This window comes from Saimiri boliviensis, chromosome X, assembly GCF_048565385.1.
Source record: "Saimiri boliviensis isolate mSaiBol1 chromosome X, mSaiBol1.pri, whole genome shotgun sequence".
In the NCBI taxonomy this organism is placed as follows: Eukaryota; Metazoa; Chordata; class Mammalia; order Primates; family Cebidae; genus Saimiri; species Saimiri boliviensis.
This window is the reverse complement of record NC_133470.1, coordinates 10,523,444-10,536,081: the sequence shown is the minus strand read 5'-3', so window position 1 is coordinate 10,536,081 and position 12,638 is coordinate 10,523,444. Positions and strand designations below refer to the sequence as shown.

The 12,638-nt window shown below is 40.9% G+C and overlaps 1 protein-coding gene across 4 annotated transcripts in view; it reads right to left on the bottom strand.

The window, feature by feature from the left end:
* Positions 1-230: 230 nt before the first annotated feature.
* Positions 231-12,638, bottom strand: part of OFD1 (OFD1 centriole and centriolar satellite protein) — a 33,166-nt gene continuing 20,758 nt past the window's right edge. For 2 of the 4 annotated variants that reach the window (XM_010336484.3, XM_074391425.1), the window contains 8 exons: positions 11,981-12,111; positions 11,316-11,427; positions 8,999-9,607; positions 8,511-8,637; positions 7,304-7,404; positions 5,559-5,669; positions 2,166-2,320; positions 665-1,419 (listed from right to left, as the gene is read on the bottom strand). In XM_010336484.3, the coding sequence (XP_010334786.1) occupies positions 1,069-1,419; positions 2,166-2,320; positions 5,559-5,669; positions 7,304-7,404; positions 8,511-8,637; positions 8,999-9,607; positions 11,316-11,427; positions 11,981-12,111 (1,697 nt within the window). In that variant the 3' untranslated portion in view covers positions 665-1,068. Of the gene's footprint in view, positions 388-664; positions 1,420-2,165; positions 2,321-5,558; positions 5,670-7,303; positions 7,405-8,510; positions 8,638-8,998; positions 9,608-11,315; positions 11,428-11,980; positions 12,112-12,638 lie in introns of those variants that run through there. The other 2 variants (XM_074391424.1, XM_074391426.1) reach the window with 2 other exon arrangements.

Below are 12,638 nucleotides of genomic sequence, written 5' to 3'. Positions count from 1 at the left end.
AACACAGCTTAAACTTCAAAATGTAAGCCTGGAGTTGACCAATAAGATATGTTATACCCATTTAAAAATTTAAGACAAAAATAAGGAGGTTAAAAAAAAAAAAAACCCAGCTACTTTTAGTACAATGAATGAGAAATTCTATGACTGGAGAAGGGGTTTCACTTGACTATTCTTGGTTCATATACTCCAGTATCAAATATAATTATGGAAAAAAAAAAGCAAAACCCACACCGGATTACGCACATTTTTATTGAGAGTTTTGTCTGATGATAAACATTTACAAAGGAGTAAATGTTATGTAACTTCTCATGGTATGTAAGTTAGAAGCTGGGCAGCAAACACAGTTACCAAGAGTCATCTGGTTCTTCATGAGAAAAGCCTGTTAAACTAAATTAGAGAAAGAGAAAAATTTAAATATAAAAATTTAAAAAATTTGTGTCACGTTTATTTGGTTTCTTCATAATATTCTCAATTCCTGCCCTGGGTGGGGGGGGTTTCTGCCTTAGCTTACAATTTATATGAGGATCAATTTCACAAGTTAAAAAATGCAATTGTTTTTATAGTTAGTAATTTTGACTGATTAAATAACTTGTTTACAGGCAGTCTCAAACATTTAACCATTTCTCTTGGCTGACAAAATGAGCAATTAACAGTTTGTATATGAAACAGTGTGTGGGGAAACCAGATACCTTTCGACTTTGTCACTAGATTGCAGCGTGTCCACTGGGGAGCTTTCTTGGACCATCTGTTTTGAGCTCTGATTACATGGGGGCGGGAGGGGGAAGAATTTTGAAATTAGATATGCATTAATTTTATGAAATACTTTTACGAACCATTTTTGAAATATATAATTTAAAAGTCTAAAAAAGAGGTGACTTTTAAACATGAAGTTTAAGCAAGCACATCAAAATAAACTATAGGGTATGCATTTAACACCCATAATACTTCAGACTTATATGAAATATTAATGTCAGTACTAATGCATCTGCTATATGATAGATCTTTCTTGTTCTTAAAATAATGAGCCACCGCAACCTTTACAAATGAAAATCTCTGAAATCTTTTACCTTAAGCAAAAAAGCTATGAATTTTCGTCAAAGGAGTAATGTATTTAAAAGACTCAACGTGACATTTGAACTTTGGATTTTCTATGCTTTTCATTTTTTTGTCTTCAACGGGGAAGACAGATTCCTGTCTCAAGAAGTTAAACCACGGAAGGCCTGGGTGTCCCCTAACCACAGACTGCCCTGTCCATGGCATTGGCACCTTATCTGCCAACTCCTGGTCTTTCTCCTGCTGGATGATTTTCATGTACTTCTCTAGAGGATTTTCACTGTGAGCAGGTTTGTCTTTCATTTCTTGATTACTCATTTCTAATTCATTTTCCATTTCAATCTTCACTGATTCTTCAGTCACCCTCTATAAAACAGGCACCAAAACAAAATACACAGATACATTTGTAAAACTTTTAAGTGTTTTTAAAATGCACTAATATAATCCCGATCCTTCCAGTACAGCCTGTAGGCCAGAGAACTAAGTCATTGCTATCATCAAAGGAAGACAAATATGTCATTTGAATGAATGGATTAATCTGCAAGTGTCCTAGGCTTTAGATTTGAATTAACCAGGAGTCCAAGGACCATTGCTATGTTAAGAGTAATTGAAGCAAGACTTAGCAGGTGTGTTAAGTGGACGGAGTAATCCATCTGCTAGGACCAGAATCGGGACACAGAAGGCAAGAAGAGAACTAAAAGGAGGGAGGCAGTGTGTGCCCCTAGAAGCAACTGTGGACGGGCAGCCACCTCTTCCCTTGGATTCTTCTAGTCCCAGCTAGCTGACATTGACAGCCTCTTTAAACCTTGTTTTCAAAGCAAAGTTCTGCAGCAAACCACAGTCTACCTTTTTCACAGGCTTGTTTTAAGGATCAGATGAGAATGTATAAAAATGACCTTCAAAAACTATCCTTTACTACAAAACTCCTAAGCTGCACATTGGATGCAGCCTTTCTCACTGCTTGTAAGACAAGGAGAGGAGAGGGTGCCTTTTAAGGCACCTGCCTCTCCTCTGTCTTTGGACACCAATTGACTCCCCTCCCTGAGCTCAATGTACTTAAGAAAGGTGTACAATGGAGCAACCAGTACAGAGAATCAAGTCATACTTATTACCCTTTCCTGATCCAGTTTTTCTAGTTCTCTTCGTCCCCTTTCTAAAATTTCTTGTAGGTTACTCTGCCTTCTTTCTTCTCTCTGCCTTCGTTCTTTCACTTGCTGTTCCCATATTTTCTCTTCTTCCTTTTCATCAATTTGTTTCTGATCTACACCTAATAGGACAGAAAATAAAGAGTAGCTTCCAGTATCAGACTGTTTAAATGAATGCAGGACCAGTCTGCAGGAGTCCTTGCTAAGACCCACGGAGACTCTGCTTGGCTCTTAGTTGACTCTCTGACCTGCTTCAAGTCACTGTTTCATTTTCACTGACTTCAAGCCCCCAACTCCTTGAACTGCACCCTACTTCACTTGACTGAGGCGAATACAAGTCACCCTCACCACGACCAACTCCAACTGTCCTTCCTTCATGTCACATGTTCTCATCCTCTTCCAGATCTCCTCGCTTCTTTCCAAGGCAAACCCTGCATTTCTGCCTCTGCCTTTGATTATAATCCCTCCCCTATCTTTAGGACCCTGACTGAGTCATTAATCCCTGTTTCTGTACACAGTAGTTTTAGAACTCTTACTCCCATAAAGCTGCTCACATGTGTCCTACCCCAACAAAACAGAACAGAAATCATCCCACTGCCCTCCCCTGGCCATTCCAGCCATCCCACCGTTCATTCCCCACTTCCTCCAAACTGACGGCAGCGCTTCCTGGGGTTTTAGTGATCACTTATATATGGATCCCTTCCATATCTTTTCTTCTACTCCTGGTGTCCCTCCCTAGCCTCTCTCCATATTTCAGATAGTTCCCTGCCATCCACATATGGAAACCCCACAGCACCAGCTTCCTCCCAGGCATGATCATCCCAGTCCTTTGATCATGCTCTTTCTACCCTCCATCGACTCAGCCACCAGCACTCGCAGGTGCACATACCCTGTTCTGTGGCTGCAATGGGCCCTTGTCGCCGTCTCCCTGGACTACTGAAACAGCCCAGTCAAGGCTCTTCCTGCAGCCAGTCTCTGCCTTCCAACAACCTGTGGCCATCTGCACCAGGCATTTCCTCAGGGGAAGATGTGGATCTAGAGTGCAATGCCATGGTAGTTGGGCTCTGACAATATGCCTTTTTCTTCCCAGATAGATTTCCTACATCACTATCAACTTTGTACTAGAAATATTTCATCCGTACCAACCCACTCCCTGGGGCCTGGCTATGGCTGTATCTTCCTTGCTTGGCATTTGCCTTCACTGTCTCCTCAGCCTGTAGCACTCTCTTCCACTCACAAAGCCTAAAATGCTATTCAAGACCTGACTGAAATGCCACTTCCTCCTTATTCCTGAAGTAACAAGTCATTCAAGCATCTTACTTGCATGATGTCTTGTACCTGCTTTGTCAAAAACTACAAGTACTCGTTTCTTTCACTTCTATTCCTTCCAGGCAAGGCCCCTATTTTAATTACTTGTCTGTTCCCTCTGCATCTTGGCACAGGTCCCTACATCTCAAAGGTTTAATTAGACCCCAATCCCAGAGACAATTATGCTGACCTTTCTCTTCTGGCTCTGACCCATAACCTACATTTTTTTTTTTTTTAAACCCAAGCAATGCTAATAAGCAGAAAAATTCATAAGTTCAGCAGAGGACCTTGAACCTTTTTGCTGTGTCTTGTTCTAAAGCCATCAGCAGGAACTGAGTTTTACTAACAGGAGAGAAGCAACAGTTTTTTCTCTCTCTCCCCCCATCTCTTCTGAATCCTTCTCATGAAATTAAAATACCAGAGGAGACAGATGATCACTTCCACAGGCAGAAATGCAACTTCCTCCTTGCTAGAAGAAAAAATGGTTACTCCTAAAAAAGATTGCTTTCTTATATGGAATAGTAATCTCAAAATAGGAATGCTGCTTAAGCACCAATTAAAAAATAAAGAGGAAGAGTGACCTGCTTCTCTGCTCTGGTGTATATTTTGTAGCTGCAGGGTGGTATACAGAAACCTCTTTGGACGTGAAGGGAAAGAAAGGAAGCATGTCCACTGGGCACCTCCTAGACACCAAATTTCAGCCTTTCTGAATTCCTTTTATGTCCAGATGAAGAGGTGAAATGATGAATATAACGATTTCTCAATAACCAAAATGTCACTCGCCATGCTGCTTAATAATTTTTAAAGGCACTAGTATTATAATCTAAATTCCATCTCAGAGGCAGAACACCTAGTTACTCAGTTGATTTCCCTTACCCTAGCACATTATTTGTATTCCCTCACTCAGGTCTGTGCCAAACGGCTGCCTGTAGACACTCCCTCTCGTGGCCGCGGCCCCCGCTCAGCTGCTGCAGCCCCTCCCTGCTGCGGTCGTGAGTGATGGTCTGCTGACCATCTGCCTCCCCCACTAGAAATCCAGGAAGGTGAGGGCTTGGGCTATATGCTCAGCCCCGAGTAAAGTGCCTAGCAGAGATAAGATTCTAAATCAAGTCTCACTGAGTGCTTTCCAAAGTAGATTTACTATGAAATCAGCAAAATCAACCCTCTCAAAATCTCTTGCCTCTTTCAGTAATTCTACACATTCCTGAGTCCCATGACTAAAACCAAGAAACTGCTAACAAGAGGTTTTGCATATGTTTTGGGTATGATGTTTTTCCAATGTTTGGGAGGGACTAAGAGGTGGCTTTACTTGAGAAAATTCCTTTCAGATTTGAGGATTAAACACTGGTCCAAGAAGAAAAGGACCTGGCTGTTGGCTGAGCCCTGGAACAAATCACAAAACTCCTACAGCTCTCTTCCCATCTCCCTCCACCCTCAGTGAGGGAAGTGGGTAATCTGGAGGAAAAAAGGAAAGAGAAAGTGAGCCGGACAAGAGGAAGCTGATGGCCAGTTTTCCTCCAGTGCTAAGCTAAGTCAGCATCACAGGTTTTCCAAAGATTGAAATACTAAGTTTTTCTGTCCTAATTTCTTAAGACACGAAGGAAACAAGTAGACAGAAAAGGAAATAATATTTAAATGTTACAATTACATTCAAGATATATCATGGGAGTTAACTCTCATTTCAATTTTTCACCGTGATTTCCCAAGATAAGGCTCCCACGGAATAGCTTTTGCAGAAGAGTCTTGGGGAAAAGTCCAACTACTATGCCAGACACTGAAGAATTAATGGAAACACTTTGTAAGCAACCGGCCTGGGGAGCCGAAATGAGAAGCCTTTCCTTGCAATGCGTCCTTTCCTCAGCACTGTCTTGACATGTTCACATGGGAATTCAGAAATGTCATTAACAATATAATGACACTATAACCCCAGCCCAAGATTTTCACTAATTAACACCTACAAGAAGACCTCAGTGATACATGAAATAATTCACAGAGCACGTCGACTGGTATTTAGTATGCGACCCTGCTGTTAGTTTAAAAAAAAGGACTTACTTGGGTGCTGATATGAGAGGGGCTCAGCAGCTGCAGCAGTGCCCACAGGAGGCATATCCCCCGCAGGAGAGAGTCCATCCATTTCAAACTGCCTTGGCATGTTCCCTGCATCTTCATGAGGAACAAACAATTGTTCCATGAGTCCTTAATAATAACAGCAAGACAAAGGAGGGCAGGGCAGTGTGGGGCAACTGACTGGAGCACAGGAACCACAGTCAAAGTATCTGGTGTGCGCCCTTTCCTAACAGGACTCTATGACGTTCCCAACATAACTACTTGCCACAGTACTTGCTTGTTAGTGTTCTTGTACTTGCAAGAATTAACTTTGCTGACAAAATTGGACTCGTTACCTAACAGGAAAATTAACCCAGTGACCGTGAAGAATTCAATTGACTTGCTGATAATCATTTGAATTCTACTGAAATATCAATGATTTAACACAAAGACTTTAACAAATATTCACAAAATTTACTAAGCCCTCTAATTTTTTTTTTTTTTTTTTTTTGAGACGGAGTTTCGCTCTTGTTACCCAGGCTAGAGTGCAATGGCGCGATCTCGGCTCACCGCAACCTCCGCCTCCTGGGTTCAGGCAATTCTCCTGCCTCAGCCTCCTGAGTAGCTGGGACTACAGGCACACGCCACCATGCCCAGCTAATTTTTTGTATTTTTAGTAGAGACGGGGTTTCACCATGTTGACCAGGCTGGTCTCGATCTCTTGACCTCGTGATCCACCCGCCTCGGCCTCCCAAAGTGCTGGGATTACAGGCTTGAGCCACCGCGCCCGGCCAAGCCCTCTAATTTAACTGTTCAAAATATGATACTTTCAGATTTGAAGATGACGTTTACAAGGCTAACCAATAGGTTACATACAAATGTAAAGATTTTTCAATCTGGAAAGAACCTTAGAGATGATAGGCTCTACATGCTTGTTTTACACGTACAAAGTGGTGACAAAGTAAGACAGTCTAAGGCAGGGCCATAGCCAGGACACCAGTTTCTGGACGTTTAATATTATCTCCATTCTTTCACTAAAAATGAGGTTTTCTAAATCTTAGGCAATCAACAGAATCAGTAAATTTAAAAAATAACATTCTTAGGCTGGGTGTGGTGGCTCACACCTGTAATCCCAGCACTTTGAGTGGCCAAGGCAGGCGGATCACTTGAGGTCAAGAGCTCCAGACCAGCCTGGCCAATATGGTGAAACCCCATCTCTACTAAAAATACAAAAAAAAAAAAAAACCCCAGCCAGATATGGTGGTGCAGGCCTGTGGTCCCAGCTATTTGGGAGGCTGAGGCAGAAAAATTGCTTCGACCCAAGAGGTAGAGGGAGGTTACAGTGAGCTGAGACTTGAGCCACTGTACTCTAGCCTGGGCAACAGAGCGAGACTCCATCTCAAAAAATAAAAACAACCATTCTTGTATTCCATAAAAAGGAAAAAAATAAAGAAAAATTACTTATTTAAAACCTGCTAATTTAAAAAATCTGATAAGTTAAAAATTCATTTATAAGCTTAGCTCAAACTCTGAAATTATTAGTCATACTGAAATGTTAAAAAAGCAGACACACCAATGAAAATCTTCATGACAGAAAAATGAGCTGATACATCTGTACCTGTGATTGTATCACAAAATAAAAATGTTCCAACTTGTAAATGCTTTTCTTTTTAAACCAATGGAGGGTTTCACCAAAACTAAGCTTTCTAGATTTTCAACTTACATAAACTGGTACTTATTTTTGAACTTACATTCAAAAGATGATTCAGAGTCCTCATTATCCTTAAAAGCTAGCTTGTTCACATCTGAAAATTCACTTTTGTCTTGAAGTTCAGTTTGTCTCTGATAAAGACTAGATTGGAAGGATAAAACTTGTGAATGTGCAGTTTTAATAACAGAAAACCCAAGAGCACAAGGTGACAAAAAGCCTTTTTCGACTCTAGAAAATGCTCTACAAAATTCCTTTCCTGTCTTGTAAAGAATAGCTCCACCTCACTGCCACCACTATGCACTGTTCTCAGCAATTAACACCTGTTTACTCAATTACTCCTTGTAACTATTTCATGCTGTGAAGCAGGTACTACAGTTGTTAACAAAAAATGTTATACTCTGAATGCTATTCCTAGTTTAGTTTTTCACTAACCATAAAACATTTCTGAAAAAAATTCTGCACACTATCAGCCTGAACCAGTTGAAGATGCAATACCACAACCTTGAGTGAGCAAAGTGCCCTAACTCAGCCTACGCGTGTGTCTTATTCTTCCTTTTGGCTTATCAAGAAAAAAAAAAAAAAGCTTTAGTACCATGACAAGCACATGTGGCAGAGAATTACATTAACACGCAGAGCCCAGAACTAAGGAATCAGTTCTCTCTGCTGTGGGGCCCAGGTATGGGTAGGAGTCTGCTCTGCTCATGACTCAAATCACAGCCTGCTGACCCAGTGGCCTAGTTTCTAAAAACATCCACTTCTTTCTGTTTCAACAATCATACTCCAGACCCCCCACCTTGTTTGAATTTATTTCAATGACATGCAAGTCAGAACCTTATCTTTTCATATTTCAATGCCAAAATATTTTTAAATGACTGTGTAAAATTGTTCCAACTTTAGAAATAACCTCCATTTGCTTGCTCTCAGATTTTATACATTTTTTTTTTCTTAATAAACCAAATCTATTCACAGAACTAGGAAGACGCTTATTAATACCAGATTGTATGGTCTCTATATCAACTTTAGCAAATAAGCATTATCTACTATTTACTAAAAGCAATCTTTTCCCTCCAGGTAATTTAGATGAGTCTCAAAGATGACACATCATTTTGCACTCATTGCAAAATCTATACTGCCATATGATCTGTAACAATTACCTAAAAAAAAAAAATCCCAGTAAAACAAGTGAAGGCTGACAGAGCAAGCAACATGATTCAGCTGAAGCTAATGAATCAGAATGTTGTACTTACCCTGCTTTCTGCTCTGGAGGGCTGAAGAAGGGAGCAATGGAGAGACTGTGCCTAGACTCAGCGGGTGATGGCAGGGTCATTCTGTCAGGACAAGGACTCGGGGAAGCAACGTGTGATCTGCCCAGACCTAAGATGCAGAAAGAACCAAGGCAAGAACATTACCAACTGAATGGAGAAGATACTAATGTGGTTCCTAAAGAGCTCTATTAGTTTGAAAATAAATTGTTACCCTCACAAATAGCCAATTATGATGCACAAGATCCACAAAACTAATGATTCAAGCACCTAAATTAAATTGCAATGGCAATAATAAAATGTATGAAACCAAATGGCAGCAAAGGAAAGGCAACCATCACTCCCTAAACAGCTCTGTGTGCCAAGCAAACACTAGACTTCTGTCCCGCTGACCCTCACAGCAACCCTGCGTCATGGGCGGGGTGGCTACCCAACTCCAGAGCACCCCACAACCCTTTGTGTGGGTGGCTTACCTTCCAGATACATTTCACTTTCAAGGCTTCTTTTTGCTTTTGGAAGAGGTGTGGAGGAGAGGCGTCTGGAGGAAGTGCCCCTGCGTAGCCTCGAGGCTGCACTGCCTGTCAGTGCTTCCAAGACGTCATTCCTTTCTTCTTTAAATGTGCCTACTTGAGGCTGCTCAGAGACAACTCCGTCCTCTGCAAAAATGTGTCTTTCCGGGGAACTGAAAGTAGTTTTTCTGAAGGGTTCCAGCAAATGCAGAGATGGTAGGCTCTTTGCTGGTAGTGGGCTTTCGGCAGAATTTTTAATAACTCTCCGATGGTAACTTCTGAAAGCCTTTTCCAAGTGTTCGGCCTCTTGCTGAAGCTCTTTGACCCTTGCCTTAGCATTGGCTACAAACTCAAGCTCAGAATCTGGGGAACTACCCTCCACCCCTGCATCTGGATAATTTGTGATCCCTGATGCAACCACACCTGCTAGAATGTTTTCCTGTTTAAAAGGATTGTTCAAGAAATCCCCACTTAGCTCACCAATGCAAGGCACCATGTTGCCATTTATTAATCCACTGACAGAACGATCGATCACAGACTGCTTTGGATTGCAGTAGACTTCATTCTCTAGGGCTGCAGAGTACAAAAAGCCAATTTCAAAAGTGAGTAGACAAGGCAGAGAAAAAAAATTAATATACTTGAGAATATTATTTTTTGAAAAATGGAAGAGAGTAATAAGGACAAACTTGCACATTAAACGGTTTCTGAAGCCATGGTAATGATAACCACTAACATTTTTTGAGAGCTTATCGTACCAACTATAGCTTCACATGTCATTTGTAACACGATATAATTTCAGAATCCATTACGCACAATTTTGAAATCCACAGGCTCTGAGAACTAAAAATTTATTCATAATTTGGTGGCAAAGCCTAACCAGACTTGAACTCATTTGGCTGAAAAGTTTGACCTGAACTGATGTAAACCCATTTATAATCTTTATTTATCCCAGGATGAATATTCATACAGATGACTGCAAAATAATTAATGTATTTTACTACAGGATGCTGTTCAGAACTCCCAGGGCTATTGTGAAATCCACAGCACATGGACCGAGTTTCATATAAGGGAGTGAGGACCTGCGTTCACAACACCACCGTGGTCAAGGAACTCTCACTGCTCCCATTTTCCAGATGCGGGACTAAAGCTTACTGAGGCTGGGTCACATGGCTAGCAGGTCCAAGCGCTACTGGGCTTTCCTAATGCAAAACCAGTGCATGTGCCCCACTCTCCTGCAATACCTCCCTATGATGCTACAAGAAAGAAGCTTGCCCCCAGCAATGCATGCATGCAAAAGGGTTCTATCCTCATTCATCTATTTTTTATTGATAGGACACTGCTAGGATTTCAGCTGTAAGAAGTTTTGCTAAACAGAATTGAAAGAAAATGAGGAACAGAAAAGTAGAAATGAGTAGAGATAAAAATAAAACAAGTGCTGGTAGAAGAGAGCAAGGAGCTGATGAGGAAAGAGTGCAGGAGGGAACGAGGAAGGCTCAGACCGAGCTGAACTGGTAACACATATGCACTTTCTCTGAGCTTGAAAGCAACTGAAGAAGAAAGTATCTAAACTTCAGTATCTTCCTTACAAAGTAGGAAGGAGCAGAGATGCACCCACAGTGAAGACACAATAATAAAATGATACCAACAACCATTTCCTGAGTGTCTTTTATGTCCCAGGAACTCGACTGAAACCCATCTCACTTCATCTCTTTCATCCTGGCTCAGCAGGTATTATCATCCTCATTACAAATGAGGAGATTGAGGCCCAAGGAAGTTAAAGTAGCATACCCAAGGTCAAACAACTTCAACTTCAAACAACTTCAAAACTGGGGTCCAAAACAAGAGCAGTTCTCTGATTCTGAGAGCAATGTTGTTTTTTTTTTATTTTGCTAAACCACCCTGCTTCTCCTGTATGTTTATATATCTGTCTATCAAGGAATCCGTAAAACTACTGAATTGGTGTTAACATTGTGGTAACAAAAAAGGAAATCCTAGGATGGATGTAGGGACTTCTATGTCACCACCATACCTTTCCTATTTCGGGCATGAGGCTCTCCCAAGTCATGAAAAACCTATGATGAAGCAAGTCACTTTTGCTGATGATCCAGATGGTATTATCAAAATGGATAAGGAGTTTTACTTCTAAGATGACACATATTTCTATGGGTTTTCCCCTAACACATTAATTACTCAATATTCAATAAATTATGATCATTACATTTTCACAAACATCAGAAGCTATATACACACAATAGCATTTATGGCTTAAAATGTCTCTAACCTGTCTGGGTTTCCTTCAGTTGCAATTTTAAATCAGCAACCTGAGTCATTAACCTCTTTACGGAAACTTTGTAACCTAGTATCTGGGCCTTCAGCTGTGTAGAATGCTCAATCTGAAAAGATTCAGAATAGGAAAAGAGATCAATGTAAAACAAATCACAGCTTGCTTCAAAAGGAAAAGTTATCTTATCATGCTTGTCCTCTTTTTGTTCTGCCAATTCCAAGAAGCTTTATGACAGGAAACAACAGGGTCCCTATTAAAAAAAAAAAAAAAAAAACACACACAGAACACACAAGTTTTTCACCATCTTTTTCAGTCATATCAAAGAACTATAGGGCATGCAGGCAAAAATGAGAAGACACAGTGAATGTTTGTAATACTTCTCAGGGTGAGAATTTAGAGATAACATAGGTACCTTCAGGCACTCAAAAAATGTTATGTTTAGGTGAGTTTGCTTTCTTCTCCATTTTATTACTATTGCAAATATCAAATCATATTATCACTGCGTAATTTTCTCAGATGAGAAAAGATACCTTTAGCATATTTGGGGGAGTAATGTTTGATGTTACTGTAAACCTGATTTCCACTGGTGTGACTTGTGCCAAGTTTACATACCTATGAAGTGTACTGGCATCATACGGGAACTGAAGAAGACCAATACTCACTTCCTCTTGCAGCTGTTTGTGCAGAGCTTGCCTACGGCTTTCGAACTCCTCATGCTCAACTGCTATAGCCTTTTCTGCTTTCCATAGTTCTTTCTGAAAGACTGCAAGTTCAGGAGCTGGCTGAGCTAGGCCTAAGAAGGTTAAAAAAAAAAAAAAGCCTAATCATTATCAACCCTAAGTTTTCTTATTTAACAAAAACAGTTAAAGAAAGGGTTTTTTCCTTGTTTTTTTTAGACGGAGTTTCGCTCTTGTTACCCAGGCTGGTGTGCAATGGTGCGATCTCGGCTCATCGCAACCTCCGCCTCCTGGGTTCAGGCAATTCTCCTGCCTCAGCCTCCTGAGTAGCTGGGATTACAGGCACGCGCCACCACGCCCAGCTAATTTTTGTATTTTTAGTAGAGACGGGGTTTCACCATGTTGACCAGGATGGTCTCGATCTCTTGACCTCGTGATCCACCCACCTCGGCCTCCCAAAGTGCTGGGATTACAGGCTTGAGCCACTGCGCCCGGCCAAGAAAGGGGTTTTAAAGTGTTACTTTGCTGTGTAGTCACACAATTAATTTGATATTAATTCTATCAAATGAGCTCAGAGCAATTCTGACTCTCAAATTTCAGAAGAATTTAGTGCATGTTAATGCAAACTTTTTACCCTCGGAGT